The 22,320-nt window shown below is 37.1% G+C and overlaps 1 protein-coding gene across 9 annotated transcripts in view; it reads right to left on the bottom strand.

The window, feature by feature from the left end:
• Positions 1 to 1,300: 1,300 nt before the first annotated feature.
• RORA (RAR related orphan receptor A) overlaps positions 1,301 to 22,320 on the bottom strand; it is a 1,120,706-nt gene continuing 1,099,686 nt past the window's right edge. For all 9 annotated transcript variants that reach the window (XM_079912654.1, XM_079912652.1, XM_079912651.1 and 6 more), the window contains 6 exons: positions 17,799 to 17,920; positions 16,071 to 16,203; positions 15,272 to 15,379; positions 13,355 to 13,465; positions 12,305 to 12,417; positions 1,301 to 10,672 (listed from right to left, as the gene is read on the bottom strand). In XM_079912654.1, the coding sequence (XP_079768780.1) occupies positions 10,508 to 10,672; positions 12,305 to 12,417; positions 13,355 to 13,465; positions 15,272 to 15,379; positions 16,071 to 16,203; positions 17,799 to 17,920 (752 nt within the window). In that variant the 3' untranslated portion in view covers positions 1,301 to 10,507. The remainder of the gene's footprint in view (positions 10,673 to 12,304; positions 12,418 to 13,354; positions 13,466 to 15,271; positions 15,380 to 16,070; positions 16,204 to 17,798; positions 17,921 to 22,320) is intronic.

Below are 22,320 nucleotides of genomic sequence, written 5' to 3'. Positions count from 1 at the left end.
CAGATAAACAACAAATGGATTACTGAGACATGACTATACCTTACTAGAGTCAATATCTTCCCTTCAAAGGAGAGAAAAAAATCCAGAATCAAAGTAAACACACAAACACTAGTTTGTTAGCTCCTTACATCATAGATAAATGACATTAGCAAAAAACGGGATTTTTCTCCAGCTCACAACTGGTGGTACAGGGCCAGGATAGAGTGCCTGTTAATCTAGCAAGAGGCTTCTGCCACTCTTGGGACTCTAGGCTTGCCTTCAGAAAAGCTGGGGATCCATCAATGTGATTCACGACATTTGTTATACGCAATGACTTTTGGGATCATTTCAAATATTTATTTTATAAAGTGCAAGAGACGCTTAGGTACTATAGAATGTGGGTGGAGGAAAAGCCCAACTCAGTTGCCTTTGTTCTGACTTCTGAATATTTTATAATTTGAATGTCCTTGAGATTACTTTAGAAATAATTTATGATGAGGTTTTGCATCATTAAAATAGTGTGATATTTAGCTGATGTTAACCCTGTTAGTTTACTCTTATCTGATCTACTCAAGAGAAGGGGGTGGGGCTGGGATGGTACAATGACAGCCCAGTAAAGCCAGATTTTTAAAGTCTTTGGCATCATTAAAGTCTTTGGCATTATTCTGACATTCTATTTTAACGATTTCTAAAGCAAAAATGACAAAGTGTGGTGTGCATTCAGGATTTCTCCCCTTCTGCACTCAGGACAGGTATCACTGATCAGTCATGGCCCTCCTTTAAGAATCCTCAATTCTGCATTTCTGGCAGCTACTATCAATCAATAGACGTTAACTCACAAGTTGAAGTTTCTTTCTCTCCCTTTTCTGATCAAAGGGTAGTTTGATCCTTGTATATGTGTTTTGTCCCCTGCAAAATAGAAATGAATTATATTTTTTAAAGTACTACACTATACACCAGTGCTTCCCAAACCTTAATAAGTAAACCAATCACCTGGGGATCTTGTGAAAATGCACATTCTGATTTAGCAGGTCTGGGGTGGTGCCTAGGATTTTGCATTTCTAACAAGGTCAAGGTCGCGGGTGATGCCAGTGCTACTGGTCTGTGGACCACACTTTGAGTAGCAAGGTTCTACTACTCCATTCTCTGGAGACAAGATGTAAGTTAGAAAACTGTACAATGCAACTCAAGAACCAAGAAAAAAGAAGAAAAACAAGGCAAGTGTTCCATTAGAAGCTGAAATTTTATTATAGGATAACAGTACATAAAGCACATCTAAAATTGATGTGTTCAATGCACTTTTAATAAAGGTAATGTAATATTAAAGGTACAGTTTCTAAGTACAATATAACAACATTCATATTAGAATGAAAATCGGAGTATTTAAAAGACAACATTAAATCTCTCTTTTTTTACAGCTTGTATGTACAAAATGAATCAAAATATTTTTTTTAAATTCAGGACTCAATAAAATAACAAACAGCTGGAAATAAGCAGACTACTGTAAGAGTGAATTGAAAAGAAAACCCAATGTAAGTGAAAAGTTGGATGATCCTCTAATAAAGATCATTAGCAAAGTTTTAGTACAATACTATTTTTAGGATTCCCATAAATGGCTTGCATTTTTAGTGTGGCAGAAAAAGAGTTTTTACATACTGTACACAAAACAGACAGCATATATTTATAGGTACAGTATTACTGTTTCCAAACTTGCATGTATATTTACAGAAGGCTGAGTTTGTTACTCACAGAGTTTTGTGAAATTTGTGTGCTTAATCCTCAAGACCTACACACAATTAGAATCAGCATTTCATGTGGTCTTTTAAAATGTGGCTTTAATACTTAGTTGTAGAAGAAAGTTTTAACCATAAGGCTTGGCATACTTTATAAATTTTCCAAAACAACCCAGGAAAAAAGTCTGAATTGGGGCATACTTTTTGTCATTTAACAATGATCAAATGCTGACATGTTCTGGCCATTGTGCAGACACAAAGAGATACAATCTCTATCCTCAGGAAGCTTAGGATACTAAATGGTGCTTTAAAAAAAAAAAAAAAAAGGTTTCAATTCCTTTCTAAGCGAAGCAATAAGGAATGACGTGATTTGTATTAAAAGAGATTTCTCCCTAAACTGTAGCCAATTCACTTTAAAAGGTTAACTATTAGCATTAGCTCTCATTAACCACATGATTGCATTTATAATTAAGGTAACAGCAACTCTTCCATAAAAATGGAAAATGTCTAGAATTGTGGGTAAATATTCAGTGCATGGAAGCCAATAACCATGGCTTGAGGATTTATCACCTTCAATTACAAAAAGTGCAATAAACAGAAACATTTGCTCTATATTTATAAATTGCTCAAAAATCTTTGCTAAAGATCTTACAAATTCAGTAATATTACAGAACAATTCTAATCAATATTTAATAAGGTTAACTACATCCTTAGTTAGATATTTGATATACTTTGATTTTTTAACAATGCCGATAGGTCTTGGAAGAACAGGTGAAAGAGTTTAACTAAGCTCATTATTAAATGACTTTTAAAATGAAGGTCCTTCACTCAGTTCATGGAACTGGTTGAGGTCATGTTAACACGGAACACCCCTTGTCAAAGTTGCTTTATGGTCAATGTTCTGCCATGATATCGGACGTCTATATACTTCTCATGGCTCAGGTAGGAGGGGAAAGGTTTATTCTGCCATCAAGCCACCAAGGATACTTTATATAAGTGCCTATTATCTATAATAGGAGCTAATACATAACTCTGCCAGGTGCCAATAATAAGGTGCCTTAGTAAGAAAAAAAAAATATTACTCCATTAAACTAGAGTGTTTCTTTAGGACCTTGAAGGCCTGGCAAATTATTTTTCAGCTTAGGAGATATGGTATAAAGCCAAGTAGCAAACATAAAGTAAGTGCTAATACGTTTTTATATATCCATATTTACGAACAAATTCACCCTATAGATGTCAAATATCCATACTAAGGAAGTAATTTTATCCTAATTAAATACACTCTAGAATAATTTATATAATGATATTATGTATTTAAGGAGAAAAGCATGTCCCAAATCCAGCACTCTGATACAGCTGCCAGTTGGGCACAGGTAGAGATATATATATATATATATATATATATATATATATATATATATATATATATATGTATATATATATACAAATATATAGTTATACTCAGTGAAATTAACAAGACCCAAAGGTGGTATTGTCTAGGAATAAAAGGGGTTTTTTTTTTGTTTGTTTGTTCACAAAAGTAACTTATCTAGCACCACACATCAGAAAAACACAAAAATAGCACACTCTAGTTCTAAACAGCTATGTCTAAAATAGATTATATAGTAAAACCAGTATCATACAGCATATTGTGGATTTGATAAACAGATAAATATTTGCACTGAGTAGGCTGTTTATAATATAACATTTTCTTATCTATACAGAATGAAAGCCAAAAAGTTAACTGTATAGAGATGTGCAGAACAACATTAAATATTATGACTCAAAAGCAGGGACGAAGGTAAATTTGAAAGAAGAGTAAGAGAGAAAATGTTTACAGGCCATTACAAGTTCTTAAGTTAATAGTAAATAAGGAATCAATTGCTCAAGTTGAAGAAAGCAGTAAACAAGAGATTGCATTTACATGCAGATGTCTAAAATTTGTATTTTTTTAAGTCTATGCACAGAAGTCATTTGTTTTATTGCTTGACATTCAGTTATGGCTAGATTATTTAACCTATTTTTTTTTTTTTGTACTTTGGAAACAAGAATATTGTTAAAGGTGCCATAAAAATGGACAACATTGAAAACGGTTTGCAAATAAACCACCTAACACTGCAGTTCTTTATACATATTAAAAGCCTTGTCTGGGGTTTGTCGTATGTTAAATATATTTAAACTGGGAAAATATGTTGTAGCTTGAAGCCTCCCATTGGCCCAAACATCCAATACAAAAACACATCTCCACAAAAGGAGCAGGCAGACAATACAGGTACATTTAAAGAAGCAGCCAGCTAATGTCCTAATGTTTAAAAATTTACCACTGTTTTATATGAGATTTCAAACCATTGTGGATAAGGAGAGAGTTTTGGATTCAGGAAGATGTGTACAGTACATACGGATTTTGTGTGTGTGTGTGAAATCAGATTCACTATATTGCTCAAGAATTATCTGCATTTACATATGCAATCTGTTCAATGATAACCAAGTTCCTAGAGATAGTATTCATCCACATTAAAGTAATAACGAGGGAGAACGGAATCACACACGAATACTGCAAAGAATTTAGTTGCTCTTAGAGAACAACATAATGGCACGTGCAGCATGTCAAAGCTAACAGCAAGAGATCTTTCATCAGTTCTTAGAAGGGAAAAAGAAGTGTGATATTACTAATGTGGCAAACACACTAAATGTCAACAGCAAACATGGATTTTCTAGGCATCTACTTAATATTCTCATATTCACCTTCTTAACATAAGACTCCATGTTATGTTGCATTGCTGAAAAAACATTGTTTCTATTTGGACTGAATATTCTGTCATTCATTTATAAATAAATAAATGACTGAATGTATTTATTGCTCTAAGTTCTGAAGGTCTGGTTAAACATGGAGATTCTACCCCCATCTACGATGTCTCCTTGGTATGAAGCCAGGCTTCTGGATTATTTTAAAAGCTGTACTGAGAACCTGACAAAAATGATCACAATTACACAAACAAGCAAACAGACCCAAAAGTGAAACCAACTGCTTTGTAAAGAAATTGCTTGCCAGCCTGCTCTTTTCTTAAGAATAAACAGTAATAGGAAGGTCTCTTTTGTCCAATCTGGTGGAACCTCTTTAACAATACTACTGTTTTGGGAATACAATTAAGATCCATATCACAGACTTTTAGTAACAGATGAAGATTTACTGTTGCAATTGCATTTATAGGCATATAATTTGATCCACAGTATAAAGTTGTTTTTATGGGGTTCTGCTGTGTCATATCTTTGTAAGTAAGAAGTGGCAACCAAATGTTATAATATGTATGTCAATAACGTCTGTGTGTGTATATATAGATAGAGAGATAGAGAGAGAGAGAGAGAGAGAGAGAGAGAGAGAGAGATCTGCCATTTCCCATAGTCTTTATCATAAAACAAAGTGATGGTTTCTGTTTAATCTAAACACATGGAAAGTTATCCCAAATTTTGCTTTTCCATGGTGGTAAGAAAACATGTAAAGCTTCTTCTGAAAGTATATTCTAGGTGTGCAAGAACCAAAGCCAACAATTACAGTGATGTTCATTGACCTTATGGAAAGTAATATATCGAAATATTACTTCCAAAATGTTTCAAAAATGTAAAATGTAACACTAAAAGCTGGCTCACATTGCTGTTACACTGGTGGGTTTTGTTTGTCTTTAAACATTAGCTCTCGTACAGATTACAAATGCGGTAAGTAGAAGAATCGTGTTACATAAAGAGATTTTTTTGGTTTATTTCTAGAGGAGAACATGATGAAAATGGGAGTTATCTGCTGGTATTTGGGGAAAAAAAAACACAATGTTTCATCTTTTACCTCTCTCACTGCACTGATAGGTAGGGCTCTCATTACTGCTTTAAAAAATTTTTATCCATGCTATATAGGTTTTGGAATAATAGTTTTTAACATATAATGCTATAAATATATTTATCAAGAATATTTTAATTATTAGAGAAATGGTAAGTGGAGTAGGCAGGACTGTACTCTGAATGATGCTCTTTGTTGATATATGACCTATTAATTTATCTTTTGAACATACTGGCATCACTTTGTACTGCTTTGGAAGTTATTCAATGTTTTTAAGCATACAAGACTGAAGAACGCATACATTCTGAACAAAACAAAATGAACAACAGTGAAGTTTATACACACGCGCAGTTCTACACAGTTCACTTGTGCCTTGGAGGGATAGTATTATCATTATTATTAACAATACAAAACACAATTTTGTCCCAGTAGTACTGGCCACCCTGTTTTAAGAGTTTTAGAAGATCCCTGAGCACATTGTTTCTGACTCTTAACCCCAACTCCAAAGTGATAGGGCTTCTATTGTTGATATCAAGATGGATTGTCATTCACAGTAAGTCAATTGTAAGGTGCTTATTTACCCTTTTCTTTCACCAATCAGCACAAAGAACTGTCAGAAAATAACTTTTTATTATTATTATCTTCAAATAATAGCACTGGAAGGACACATGATTTAAACAATCAATGTTTGAAACAGTGGCTTTAGGATTATTATCTGGCTGCCCCTCAACAATAACAAGTGATTCAGTCGACATTCCTTAGCCAAAACCAAAAGGCAAAAAACCCACAAAAAACAAAACAAGAAACAAAACCAAAAAAAACTGTACAAATATGTATTTTTCCCTGAGGGATCAAGGTACACCCGCAAGTGCTCTATGTACATATTGCACTAGAGAGGAATGAAGAACATGTGCAAAAAAGCAACAATGAGAGAAGCTTACATCCTACTTAAACCTTTTCATTAAAGATTCTACTAGGTTGTTTTGCAGTTTGGAATGTCGGAACACAAACAGCTATTCCTTAAGTCTAAAACTAAAAACACGTATTTCTACTATGGCACATTCAATGAAATAAAAAGTTTTCCAAAGACAGATAGACAAATTCCATCAAGAAAATAATACAAAGTTTGTTTGTTTGTATTTTTTTTTTTAGAAAATTACATTACTTTCTTTCTTTGTTTCACATTACAAAATCTTTTTTTTTTTCTTTACACAAATCACATTTTATTGCAGGAATATTTCAAGTGCCATCAAATATTTATAGAAGGGTTAAAAAAATAGAAGTCTCTCTAAAGTGGTCCAGACAAGGCTTTGTAGAGAATAAATCTTTTTTTTCCATCTTCTAGTTTTGATTTAAGTATTTTGAATACATTTTCTTTTCCATTGACACTTAGTAGCCTAGAAGCGGTTCGACACACACACACATCATACACACGAAAACCATACACACAGACATAAACACACACACACACACACACACACACACGCTCCCTCCTCATCTGACCCTCAGCCCACCCCCATACACTCACAGAGATCTGAATATCCACACTATAAAGAACAACCAAACTTAGAAGCAGTGTCTTAAGTCATGTTTTCTTTAAGTTAGAAAGGGTGAATTAGGATGCTGAAGACTTAAAAAAAAACCCCACACCTTTAAAGCAAATTGGGATGCTGAACACTTAAAAAAAAAAAAAAAAAATCCGTAGCTTTAACCGCAATTTGCAAACTGCCCCCAAAAGCACTTTCACCTGCACTTTTGATTTCATTGTGACCACGGCCAGTTTCTTCACAATATAATGCAATCATTTGGACACCACTGTAACCGAAGGTATTCAGGCTCTGTGCAAAAGCCTTATTTACCCTATGTTAAAATATTGTATAAAAGGCATTACAGCAGCCGGGATAACAATGATGTGATTCCAATCTTTAAAAGACTATTGGACATTTAAGATTAGGAAATTTTAATTATAAGAACGATTAATAATAATTGTTCTATATCACCAAGTATTTTGTGTCATCACACAGGTGTTTCTATAATAAGGAAGAAAATAAAAATACAAAGTTTTTCACATCCTTCTCTGTACCTCATATTTTTTTCAAGAGATTATTATTTAACTTCAGATCCCAACTTCGATCCGAATAATAGTTGTTCCCTCATTTCACCTAGCACGCCTCTATTACTCTCTACTCTGTTCCTACACTGTCGATGTACTTAGTCTTAAAGTCTCACACCCTGTATTTCTTTCACAAAGACCTAGTAGCAGCATCATGTCAATGTATCTTGGTTTACTCTAAAAGCAATGTCACCATGGTGTGACTATTACTGAGATTAGAGCATTTTTTTTTTTTTTTTTTTTTTTTGCATTAGGTACATGCAAAATCCTTTCTGGGAAAAGGAATTTAAGTTCAACATTGTGTTCTCTCTCACCCTCAGAGAAGTTCAATTAGCTCTCATCATTTCACAAATGGACACTGGAATTAGGTTTAGTTGCTCTTTAATGCGCTAGCACCTGAGGCTGGTCATATTCAGAAAGCTTTGGTTAAAAAGAAGTTAATAGACTTTAATAAAACCATCCCCAAATTTAGTGAATCAGAATGACAAAAAAAAAGAAAAAACAAACCAAAACCAAAATAAAAACACACCATTTCCCCCCAAAGGAGAAACAACAGGAAAAAAAAATGGATAAATAAATAACCGAACTAAGCTTGGTACTCTTTTCAGAGTATAAATACTATTGATCTTTCAAGGAACTATGCTTATTTAAATAAAAAATTTGATTTAACCCTTCTTGCCCAAATATAAATACTATATGCTGATAGTTACCTCTCTATATAAAGTCCCATAAAGTTTTATATGCTTGTAAGAAATTTAAGTAAATATTACTCTCGTCTTCTGTTTATGGTGAAACCCTTACTATATTTTTGAAAAAACAATTTTCTAGATGTCATTTAGGCTTCATACACACTTCGGTGTGAATAATCCCGTCCCTGTTTCCAAGTCCCTCAGGAAACAATTCAGAAAGCCAGTGGAGTTAAAAACAGAGTGGAGGGCTCTGGGAAACTCGTGCTTGATGACCCAGCACGACAGCAGGAGCCGAATTCCTGCAGAAGATTTGGAAGGGACCCTGGTGGTAGGGGAGATGCTTTCTTCGCTGTAACCGGGCTGCTTGGAAACTCCCACCTTTACACTATGGGAAATGTTCTCTTTTCTATACAAACATGGTCTTTGATGGCAGACCAGAAGTTTGAATCCCACTCCGAGTGTGACTAAAATCATCATCTAAATGCCTACATCCCCAAAGGTCACCTATTTTAAAATATGCACACTTGTCTAACAGACTGTTCCTTCTCCCTTCCCCCACTGGGAATTGTTAAAAAAAAAAGCCACAAAATTAAACAAAAACAACTCAATATTTCTCACCTGAACACAAAAGCCAAACAATCTTCTAAAGATTTAATAAAATAAATTACAGTCCACAGTTTTCTAGTGAAGATAAATACAAAAGTAAATGTTTGCAGCTTGCATCGACTTCACTTTAAAGGCTTAAAATATTTAATACTTAAATAAGAGAAACTGGTTCAACATCGCACGCCTCCTTTGCCCTCCTATCCATTGACTATGAAATATGGAGAACAGTGTTCTAGAATGACACCATCTAGAGGCAGTTAGTCTAGAAACCATTCACTCTGAGATAAACTCTCAGGGTTCCTAGATTATACCAAGAACATAAACATTCACAAAGTAAATGCTTCATGTTTTCACATGGGGAGTGTGCATTTGCTCCAGATATAATCTTTGGGTCCTTCTTCTAATAAAAGCTAGATTCTGATAAATATTCTGGTTACTGATCTGTTCTTAAAGCATAAGAACTCCAAGTTGAGGCTGAGTCTATATAACTACGCAGCTGTGCAAAATGAGCCTCCCTTCCCCTGCCTCAATGAGGTGGCATTTTCAAAAGCTTTTAAAAAATACTGTGCGCGAGGGTGTAAGTCCACAGCACCAATCAATCAATCACTCAACTTTGTATGAAGCATAAACACATCTATCCTTAAACTGACCCAAAAGCAAAGTACAATTTAGGGAGAGTTCTGTTTCTAATTCCAAATTCATGTGTAAAAAAAAAAAAATTAATCCAACAGCGTGATTTCTAGATATGACCAGCCAGTCTTTTAAAAGTAATTGTGTAAACAGCAGCATAAATACCTCCCGACGTACCTTCCAAGCCTTCTCAGTTAAACTTGTGTTTCTGGTGCACATGCGACACGACAGTGAACACGCTAGCATTTAATTTAAAGAAAAAAGGTGCAAAATGAAAGTGCCTTATCAATTCAACAGGAAAAGCTACACCAGTAACTACATTTTATATTAATTAAAACAATATATAAACAATATCTCTTTTAGCTATATATAGTCTTCATGCCCATTTACCCTGTAATATATTATAATGCTATTGTTGCTAGTGCTATGGACCCTTTTCGTGCCATCCTGCTGACTGGCAATAATCGGTGAAAAAATAAAAACTTCCTTCATGAGACAAAGAGCAAGTTGTGCAAAGTAATGCCGCAACCTCCGCTATGCACACCAGTCACCGATTAGTGCTGGACTCTCTGTTGTTACCGACAGATGTAGAAAGTCTGTGGGCAGTGAGCTACAAAAAAAAGACATCCTCTGACTTTAGTACCCGCCTTCTGTTGTAAACAGAGGTCAATGATCAAGAAGTCGAGACAGAAAAAGGGTCCATATCTGTAGGCATAATGGAAATCATATGCATGAGAAAAACAAGTTCAACTTTTATTTGTTTTCATTGTTTCCCCTCCTTTGCCTGACCCCGATCACCAAAGGATGTGCAGTGTGTTGGCGCTCCAGGTCTGTGCAGGGCCATATAAAGTGTCTCGGTTAATTTGTTTGTTTGTTTGTTTTTCATTGTTTGGACTTCAGACATTCTAGAAGTGCTTAGGTGATACATTTACCCATCAATCTGCATTGCTGGCTCAAATTCTGAAGTGAACAATTCCTTGTATAATGGAGGAAAATGAAGTCGCACAATGTCTGGGTATATTGCTTTAAACGCCATTAGCTTTTCTGTATGTCGTCCACATAAGGCTCTTAATGTAGACACCTTGCATATTAACTGTAAGTGGAAGAAAGGACATAGGGTCAGGAGAGAAGAGACGTGAGAATCAAAAATCAGGGCATCTGGATCATCTTCAACATTGTTTACAACGGTGAAACACACTTGAAGCAACTTAAACGTCTAGTAATAGAGGAGGGGTAAAAATAAATGATGATATAGTCATATCACAGAATACCAGGTATACATTAAATATGATTTTGAAGACAAATAATTTATAACCCCAAAACATGTTCATAAGCAAAAGAACCCAAGTGTCTCACCTCCTCCTCCTATTCAAACATGCTTTTTGCTCTACCATCCTGAACCCCGCCCTCTAGCACTGGGGAAAAGGAAGACATGTGGTAATAGAGAAGTGGGAAAGGGGACAGCCACCAGTAGGTGAGGTCACTGCAACTAGAGATGATGGCATCCCCTACATATTTTATGCAAAATGAGGACTAGTCGACTCCAGTGACAACAGGTTTCTTCTGGAGAAAGAGCTCTGCCTAGAACAAAGCAATTCTGGGTCTGAGCAAAAGGCCCTGACTGGAAAACAAACAAAAAAAATAGTCAGCAGGCCTGGTGGAAGTCTCAGCATTGACTATTTACCTGTTGAGTATAATAACATGACTTGCAAAAATGCTTTTTAAACTCTAAAGCACTGAACAGCACAAAATATTTATTATCTCCACCCAGAATAATCCTAACAAACATTTTCACCAGAGCATCGATCTTGGCCAGGTGTTAGGTGCTCTCTATAATCAAAGACCCTAATGGTACCCTTGCACTGGGGCAAGAAGATGGAGAAAAGTTCTTTTTCCTTCTCTTTCCCAATCCTGCCTCAGTGTCTCATTTAACAGGGGCAAAATCAAAAACAAAACCGCATTTAACCCCCCAGCTTCCCCTTTCTGACCTAACCTAGCTATCAGGAGAAAAGAAAGAAAACGGACAGGAAGAAAAATCCAAACCTTTCAAATCATCTTCTGGAACAACAGAACACATAAAATAATCCAAGAAAGAATAGGGCTGATTTTTCTAAGACCAAATACATACTACTAGCACTATCACTGAAGGATATTATCATATTTTAAATTGACATCCTAATTATATTTTTATTAAGACAGTAATTAGCAAAAATGAAACCCTATGCTTTGAATACAGGGTAGTAATGAGAAATTGATGAAGAAAATACAAAAGTCATTTACTGTTGATTACTAATGACTTTAATGGAACTAGAACTAGTATTAGAATAGATTAATTCTATTGTTTTAGTTCTTCATAACTTCGTCTTTCTAAAATCAAAGATTTAAATTCTAAATTCTCTAGTTTATATCACGGCAGAACATTAACTCTGCCTTCTGCCCATCTTTGATGGGATAGGTGGAGGATTTTTCAGAATGAATTAATGCTTTAAAAAAACTCTATCATTGCTCTATTATTCCAGGACACTTTATAACCAATGATAATAAATAGAATTTAACCTGAATATTGGCCCAAGATAATTTTTTGAAATGAGGATACTTCTCTCTTCTCAGTAGGCCATTGCTTACTGATACTTTTGGGGTCTGGTGGCATGACTTATAAACGTGGCTGGCGTGATCTGGGCAAGGGATAATTCAGCCTTGTCAGTTGGAAACCTCTGGCTCTCACCTTTGTTAGTATTCCATCTTCTCGGTGATTCTTCTGTAGGACGTGTTGAAGAGCTAGCTGAATTTTCTGTTGCAGCTTTTCAATTTTGACCTTTTCCTGCAGCCATGAGCGATCTAAATATGAAAAACCATACTCCTGAGTATTCTTCCAACATGGTGTCAGAACACCCCAACTCCTCCTGACTCCTAGATACAGATTATTACACCACACTGCAGAGTCAGGGACTAACAGGCCACTTTCACCCCTCTTTCAAAATTTGTTCCTAAAGGAGTGAAAAACTGATCTAGGACAGTTACAAAACAGAGTGTTAAGCCTTTCCATCTTTATTGACACTTGAAAGAAGGAAGGATCCTCCCTTTCCAAAAAGACAGCCATTTAAATCTAAGGCCATGCTCAGACGAGTGCAAATGAAACCACCATGGCCCTTAAGCCTTTCTAATAGTTATGTTTCTGAATGACATACTCATATCAATCCTGCTAAGTCTTTCTGGCAAATATGAAAATTGCCTTATAGTCCAAGGCAACTGAAATTGTCAAGAGAGTGCCAAATGAATTAGGATTGTTAATTTAGGATAAAGTCTTTATGTTTAAGAATTCCAAAACGAAGACAGCAAATTTGCAAAAGTGATTATCACCAAGAGGCAGTACTGGTTGAAAACATATATTAAATTCAGATAAGCTTGTGGATGACATCCAAATGGATTTTCTTTAAAAAGCAGAATGTTTTAAAAACCATGTTATCTTGGAGATTGGTGTTGAAAAGGGCACACCTACTCTACCACAGCATTTCTCTTGGTAGCAGGAGGTTAACTGTAGATGGGATTTTATTCAATTCTCATTTCTTAAGATTTTATCAGAATGGCATGAGGTCTTCTTAGAAGCGTACATGTATATGTATGTGTGTAGCAGGGGACTGTTGTCTGAAAAACTTAAAATTAGACTGAATAAGGTTGGCAGTCCCTCTGAATAGTCTATAACCATTGTAAGTTATGTACTTGTAGAAATTCTTTACCTGGACAATTTAAAAACCATTGTATTTGGTTATCTTACCTGCTGACATCAGGACAAATGCAGAAAACAATGCAATTTCATCTTCAGTCAGGTGCATAGAACATAAACTCTTTCCAAATTCAAATACAAAGCTAATAAAGTCTTCACAACCTGCCAAAATTAAAGACAGGTTAGGAGTTTGGTTATTACCCTAGGAGGAAAATATGGAAGAAGGTGAAGAGGGATCTAGCAGTTGAAGATCAGAGGGAATAGTAATAACATTTCTATAGTTTAATACTTTCAAATGTTAAAAGAAAAATCAGTTTAGCCACCATCACCATTACCACCAACATCGCCACCATCATCATCATCTGCAATAATGAGAGTGAACTTCTGTTGTGTGATTACTGTGATAGGTGCTGCTCTGAGAGGATTCTTTGGCGATTCTACTATTTCACAACAGCCCTATGAGGGAGGTATTATTGTTACTATCCCCATTTTAAAGGCAAGGAAATGGACTTGGAAAGAAAAGGAATGTGCTGAAGATTCCACAAGTAGGAAGTGACAGCCTGAGATTCAAAGCCAGCTACCTGACTTCAGAGCCCACACTCTTAACCAACAGAGTCTAACAGCTATAATCTAACTGAAATGTTAACATCACTCATTTTTTTGTTTTCTACTCTATTCTATGTATAACACGCTTAAAAATGAAAACAAGTGACACATTATGGTGGTAAAACCATTATAATTTTTTTGTTTTTGGCCATGTCACATGGCATGTGGGATCTTACTTCCCTGACCAGGGATTGAACCCATGCCCCCTGCACTGGAAGCACAGAGTCTTCACAACTGGACCGCCAGGGAAGTCCCTATTGTAACTATTACAGAACTGAAAACACAGAATGTGAAAGTCTCGTAAAATAAAAACCCACCCCCACAAAGCTGGTTAAGTTGGGGTCTGTTCTTTCAGATGTCCGTATTATGTACATATAGTTAAATGTCAACAGGCTAGGGACTTCCCTGGTGGCGCAGTGGTTAAGTGGTCCCCCCCCCCCCAATGCAGGGGACATGGGTTTGAGCCCTAGTCTGGGAAGATCCCACATGCCATGGAGCAACTAAGCCCATGCATCACAACTACTGAACCTGTGCCCTCGAGCCTGCGTGCCGCAACTACTGAGCCCGCGTGCTGCAACTACTGAGGTGCGTGCCACAACTACTGAAGCCTGCACGCCTAGAGCCTGTGCTCTGCCACAAGAGAAGCCACTGCAATGAGAAGCCCGCGCATCGTAAGGAAGAGTAGCCCCTGCTCCTCGCAACTAGAGAAAGCCTGAGCACAGCAACGAAGACCCAACGCAGCCAAAAATAAATAAATAAAAAAAAGTGTCAACGGGCTCTTCTCAAGTATACATACCTTCCGTCATTTAATTGTTTTTAAAATCACTTAACAACATATCTTGGATACCGTCCCATTCTTCTTAATGACTTTGTCTTACTTTAAATTACAGAAATCTAAAATAATTTACTTTTAAAGTATATGTCACAGTTTCACTTAGCTATACTTTCTTTCTTTGATATCTCATTAACGGTTGCTATTTAACGGGTATGGAAGGGCAGACTTTTAGCTCCTTCCTTGATTTTATGTAGCAAATCACATCCTCTAGTTTATTGAATAATATATCCCCTGCAAACCTGGTTCTTAAAATCTGGAAGGGAACTGGAAGGATATAGAACATAAATTTCTTCGATTACCAATTAGATAAAATGAAACTCTAGACCCTTACGTGTAACATAGACAAAAAGCATTTGAGCTGTGTACATTTTCTACGGTGATTAACTATAAAGTAACATAGGTATAAAATCCTTTAACTCTTGTGTCCAAAAAACCAATCTCCATTTTGTTCAAGAAGAGCTTTCACCCAACTCCCATCTTTTCCCCTAGTCCTGATTTGAAGACAAAGCACCCAGAGATTTCCTTACCTAAGGATTTGAAGACGTCGGGGCTAGCATATTTCCCATCAAAGTACACGGTATTGTTCTGAGAGTCAAAGGCACGGCACATTCTGATAAATACCACCTCCAGAGAACCTGAGCAAAGGCAGAAACGGGGTGGGTTATTGTCTTGGTGAGTTGATTTTGACCACAGAGACCCCCTTCTGAGTCAATGGGGCTGGGCTTAACTAGCAGGCTCTCAGTCACCTTAGCTCTCTATTTAAAAGAGCAGCGTTCATTAGAGTAATTAAAGACTTGTGCCAAAGCTAAGGCCTGTATTACTGAAGAGAGACTGATTTATGAATTACTTCTTGGGCACTTCTCTGTCCTGCAATAATACAGAATCTCAGAGTTGCAAGAAAAACATGGACTCCTGTTATTAAAACAAACAAAAACCCAGGGATAAAAAACAAAACAAAATAAAAAAAAAACCAGGGATGTCTCTCTGAGTTCCACAAACAGCCTTCTTCCTAACAGCTTACCAAAACCTCCTGAGGACCTGAGGCACAGAAACAAAACACGGGTGATGGTTAAAACTGTGGAATGCAGGTGTCTTTCAAATTAATCTTTTCACCCAGAGGAGAAGCAAAATGGAGGGAATGTTTCCTACAAATAGCTCAAAAACCTTAAAAAAGAAAAAAAAACCTCTCAGTTTCTGCTAAGAGAAACTGAGCTATTATCATTTGGAGAAAAACTGTTCTCGACACCTTCCTTACCAAGCATTTCTTTAATAAGCCGGTGAAAGCAGGTTAGTCGAGATCTCAAAATTCACTTGCAAAGCACATACCTGCTTTGAGAAGCACAATTTGATCGTTTTGACACAGTTCCATAAATCCATCAATGCGTTTGGCAAACTCCACCACATACTGTATAGCTTCTGTAATTTTGATGGCACACAACTGCCACATTACCTCCCGCTGCTGTTGAAGAGGGAAACACATTAACATCCCCATTACCCATACCCTTGACACAGTTGTTTTAACTGTTCCTATCGTGTAAAATCCTTCTTTGGAAATGGATCCAAAAAAGCTAGAGGATTTAAAAATAATCAGTTGGCCAGTTACTCCCGTTATAATGACTGCTTCCAAGTTCTTCCTGGTCTCCTCCAATTCCTCTCTTACCATTTTGGTGGCAAAGGGACGGGGGAAGATGTTATGAGCATACATGCAGCAGAAGATGAAAACGGGAGTCAAGAAAGCAACTCACGCCACTGATTTAACCCTGGGCCATGGAGAGTAGCAAAGTAGAATCTCCTTGTAAGCAATTATTCTGCCTTGGGGAATTTCACACCACTTTACTGGGGCAAGGGAAGAAAAGGGGAGTCAGTTATATTTACTGTGCACCTGCTATGAGCTGGGTGCTTTATGACATCCTTGTCTCATTTCATTTGCACAAGAATGTTTTTCCATTCCCCATAAACGGACACAAATGCTCACAGAGGTTTCCCAGCTAAGAGGTATTGGAGGTGGGATTCAAATCCCAGCATTTCTGACTCTGAATCCCATTTCACACACCTTGCTGCTGTTTACTGCTTTCTTGCTTCCCTTTGTAATTCTGGCGGCTGGTGCTACCTGCTATCTCAAAGGTAAACAAGGTGATGCGCTGCTATTCCCCCAACCTGTCCTGTTTAATTCCTTTTATATACCCACTCTCCAATTTAGTTACAGGCTAACCTGGATCCATCTTGTTGCTCACTTATTTCCCCAATCTTAGCTTAAGACTGTTTCTACCAATACAACAGGATGGAAGAAACACTGAATTAGGAACCAGGACTCATGGTCTAGTCCTGATGTTTTCACTCTCAGCCATGTGCCAAGGGATGGTCGTTTCCTCATATGTAAAATGAAGGGGAGGATTAACCTTGATAATCTCTACGGTACTTCCTAAGCCTGAATTTCTATGATTATTGGGGAAAATCACAGCATTTTCTTTTACTAAAGGCAGAATGGAAAATTAAAAGTCCTCCTTCTCCAGCCCTGCCCTCCCATTTAGGTAATTTGTTGATCAGACTGTTTTATAGAAAAAGGTAACTGGCAGTACTACTTGTCAGCCTCATGTTGCTAGATTCAGACTGGAATTAGAATCATAGCTTCCAAACTTTTTTCTACACATATTCTCTAAACTCCTCCTTTTTAACTTCGGAACCATGAGGCTGAGATTATTTTACATCAACTTCTGGACCGTGAAATCTTCCATTGTGGTATCGGGAAAAATCGCAATTCTTTGAGCCTTTTGGAAGCTCCTTAATCTAGCTCCCTGTTGACAAATGATAGGACATATGTGTATAGTTATAGGAACAATAGAATCTGTGTGCTATTTCTGAAATTTTGCACACTGACATCTCAATAAGGTGGTAAAGCCCCAAGAACGTGATCAGCTCTGGAAAAAAGATTTTTAAATAGAAATCTGCTATCTGATGAAAAACATTCATTCTTTGGTCTGTTTGTATTCAAACCTCCTGCACAAACACCCTTCCCAACATTGCCTCAATCTTAGGTAAAATTCTTCAGTCTACCTTGTTTTGGTAATTCTCAATCTCCTCCTGCAGAAAGGTCTGCCACGTTATCTGCTGGAGCTCTTCTCTCAAGTATTGGCAAGTTTCCAGATGTGATTTAGATATATTCTGTGCAAGGTGTTCTAAGGAGAAAACAGGAGATCACAACATGAAAAGCCAAGTTCTTCAGGGTTTTCCCTACTTAATATTTGATTTAAAAAGTAACAAGTATAAAGCAACATGGCTGAACCAGTTTTAATGATCTCGACATATTTAAGTAAGCAATTTGGAACTATTCTATATTTGGGGACATGAGGATAAAGGACAGGCAAAGCCAACATTTAGCAATAAGGCTTGGCATCTTCAAAGACTCTCCTGACCTGACCTTCTCTGTGCCTTTACACCAGCGTCTGGGAGTGAATGTTGGAGTTGAAAATATTGACCTAGAGAAGTGTGAAAAATGACTGACACGACCTGTACTTGGTGTTTTTATGAAGACAGATCTGCCATATACATTGACTGGTGGAGGATTACTCTTGAAAAATTAGAAAATGGTATTTTTGGGGGGACAACAACTACGTGTTTCTTTTGTTTTTCCTGCAAAAATGGCAGAACAAGCATTACTGAAGCCTACTATGTCACTATATATACATACATATATATATATGGTGTGGTGGTTAAGAGATGAGATGGACTCTGGACCCAGACTGCTTGGGTTTGAATCTCAGCTCTGCTACTTAGTAGCTATGTGACCTTGGGTAAGTTACTTAACCTCTCTGCGCTTCGGTCTCTTTATTTGTAAAGTGAGGAAAATAGTACTTAATTTCCTGTTTATCATAGGGCATCTGTGAAAATTAAGTGAGTTGAGCACTTAGAATAGAGAGGATAACATAGCATCTGCTACATAAACATTTGTTCTTATTATCCTGAAGTGTACCGGATTTGAAGATATTAAAAGAAATAGATGGCAAATAAGTTTCTCTAGGGACTTATAACCTGGTGAACATGTACATACATGCTGAAAGGACAATTCAAGACACTAGACAATAAAGCATGAAGTTGAATTCTACTAGGAGAGAAAGAAAAATAAAAACATAATAGGTGCTGTCAGAGAGATGAGGGGAGTTAGGGGATGCTTCCTGACAGAAGAGGAACATTTGGGTTGGCCCCTGAAGGAAGGGGAGGATTTGGTAGGCAGAGGCCAGTGTGTGAGGCAGTGGACCAGTTCCACGTTCAAGGGATGGTAGATGAAAGAATGGATATGGCATCCACAGGAGACAGGAAGATGTGATAAAGTGATGGTGTCAAAACAGAAATATGGGTAGAGAAGAGTCCACATCCTGAAGGATCCTGAATGTTGAGACTGAGAGTATGGACTTGATTAACAAAAGGAGTCAGCAGGAGTCTCAAGAGGGAGCTGACATGCTGAACACTGTATTTGGGGAAACAGAACAAGCAGTTTTGTCATTGGTGGACTGGAGGCAGGAGGATCAATTAGAAGGCTGCTGAAATCTAGATGTAAGGGACTAAGAGCTTGAAATAGGTTGCTAATAATTGTTATGGAAGGGAAGGACAACTCAAGAAGTATTTTAAAAGAAGAACTGACAAGACTCCAAGAATACAAAGCCATACCCCAAAGTGATGCCCCTCCCAGGGTCTTGAATATATAATAGGAAAGTTATTTAAAACAGTGGTGCTGAGGGCAAACTTAGCAACACTAGTAAGAGTGTCTGTTTGGAAATTTGTTACTGCTTACGTCAAACAGAATCAGATTTGTTTGTGTGAAAACAGAGCAGGTTCACCTAAACAAAGCTCGAGACTAGAACCTCCTCAGAGATTCTGAAACACTAAAGCACAATAAACCTTAACAGCTCTACTTGGCAACACACAGACATGAAAACAACATAAGTAAATATCATAAAAAATAAAACATAAACAAAAGAAAAAAATTAAAGGAGACAGAAACTGAGAGAGAGAAATTATGTGTATGTCTTAGAATCAGTGACGTGTGTGAAGAGAAGAGGGGAATAAAGACAAAATAATGGGGAATCAGAAACAAGAAAATAAGTGTGTACATAGTAAATTCAATTTTTGTAAATATGAAAGAAATGATGAAGGCAAAGTGTTCACAGGGAAGCTGGGAGAATCCTAGGAAGGGAAGAATGGGAAGAAGCTCACAGTATTCTCTTCCAGATAATGCTCTGTTTCCAGTTAATATGGTCAGCATCTTCTTGTTTCACTTCATCCTAAAAATTGTCCCCACCCATCCCTACCTATTTGAGTCCAGCTTTTAGAAGCGACAACAAATGATGCAATGTCTAATGACCAGTAGAGGGCAGTGGCTGCATTCTCACCAGCTGCCTTTGATCAAAATTCATACTTGATTTGGCAAGTGTAAGATTTTAGACTCTGTGCTGTTTTTAAGTCTCCATTTCAGCAAAGGAGAATATGGTCAGACTGAGTAAAAGCTAAGAAGTTAGTGTGGTCTCTCAGACAAACAGTCTGGAATAGTGAAATACCTTGGAACTAGGAGTTAGGAGACCTGGTTTCTGGTCTGAGCTCAGTTGGGTAACTCACTTTGTGACAGGCAAATCAGTTCACCTCCTCAACTATGATGGCTTCATCAGGACAGCCAAGGTCTAGATACTTCAGATGGAAAATCCTGTCTTCTGAGAAAGTCACAGATTTTCACAGTGGTATGGAACTTTAGGTATCATCTGGGCCAAACTCTCATCACTTTGTAGATAATAACATGAGCAATGATGATAAAAGTTAACACTTGGGTAGAGGTTACTATGTAAACTCTATATAACATAGACTCATATAACACACTAATATAATATACCTACCTACATCTATATATATACATTTTCTATATATATATATATATATATATACTGTGTATATATACAAATATTTTTTCTTAATCTTCACGACAACTCTAGGGGGAAGATACTAGTATTATCTCCATTTTACAGATGAAAAAACCAAGCCACAGTGAGGTTAAGTGACTTTTCAAGGTGTCATAGCTGGCAAGTGGGCAGTGATTCAAACATATACAATTTGGCTCCAGAGTCTATGCTCTGAATCTTTATAGTCCATGGGTAGGGAGACTGCAGGTTGCAGAGGTAACATGACTTATACTAGGTTGTACAACCTACAGCAAAGCTAGGACCACAACCCAGAGAAGCTGACTTCTTGTCTCATGCTTTGCCCAACATATCTGTTATCTCTTATGTACAAGGCTTTAGTTATTAATTATAGTCATAAATGCAGTTAGCTTTTTTATTTTTTATTCCTTTTGGCTGTGCAGCTCGGCTTGTGGGATCTTAGTTCCCCGACCAGGGATGGAACCTGGGCCCATGGCAGTGAAAGCACTGAGTCCTAACACTGGACCGCCAGGGAATTCCCCAGTTAGCTTTTTTTTAAAAAGGAACCTAGGTAGTTTATCTGGAATGTATAATTCAGGTACTAAGTGTACATCAAGGGCAAAATTTCATAGCCAGGAATGCAGATGTATTTCCACTAACAGTAATGGATTAGTAGGTACTATTGTTGAAAGATAGAACTGAGCTTAGGATATGTTAATTTACAAGTTATTTTCCAATTGCACAAATGGTTTCATTTGTTTCAAATCTGATGATAAAATTTAGCCTAAAATGAAGTCAAGTTAGTTAAAGAAAAGAGTCGGACTTAAGCCCCCAAGGAAATGTCAGGGAACTTCAGAGAGCTTTGAAGAAGTAGCAGCAAGGTCTCTGGCTGCTTTTACGCTACTCTTAGCTCCTCAAACCATTTTGCACCTCTAAGTGGGACAGAAAATCAGAGCTCCATTATATCCCTTTCAACGAAATTCTTGTTTAGTTTTGGGTTTGGGGCAAATCCTAGCGATGAGTTAGTTTTATTCATCGTGGAAAAAAATGCCACAATTACGTGTGAAAAATCCGTAGTTTAGGAGAACATGGAGAATGGATGAGGGCACAGGGCTCTAGGACTCACTGGGAGGTGACAGCTGTAGAAGAGGAAAGGGATTTGCGGGTGAAGGAGGGGCTGGGGAAATCGGCTGACTTCTGGCTCCACTCAGGTATCAGTGCACATTTAGCCCAAGTGCCATGTTCAAGGGACACACTTAGGCCAAGCGGTGTGAGTTTATTTCTGGGTTGAACATTCGACAAGCAAATGGCATAGATTCACTAGTATGTATGATAAAGTAGAAGCAAACCTAAAGCAAGCTAGGTCATTTTTCACTGTATCATGTCAGTTTTCAATCAAATCCTTATTCATTTCTGAAAATTTTACTTTCATTACAGCTCTGCTTAAGGCTCAGTCAACCAAGATCTCACGACAAAAACGGAAGGTTTTTGTTCTAGTTCAAGAAAAAAAAAAAAAAAAAATCAAGCCTAGCTCTGGCTCAGCTTGGCTTCTAGTTCAGAGGTTTCTCTGTTAATCAAAAGAGCTGTGATACACCTTTAATGCTGTTCAGTGGTTAAAGACCAGGCTTAAAATGTCCCTGCTCCTGAGGATTTAAATTTAGACCCATAAAGAG

Source organism: Stenella coeruleoalba (assembly GCF_951394435.1).
Source record: "Stenella coeruleoalba genome assembly, chromosome: 2".
In the NCBI taxonomy this organism is placed as follows: Eukaryota; Metazoa; Chordata; class Mammalia; order Artiodactyla; family Delphinidae; genus Stenella; species Stenella coeruleoalba.
Note: the sequence above shows the minus strand (reverse complement) of the source record. Positions and strands in the feature narration are given on the sequence as shown.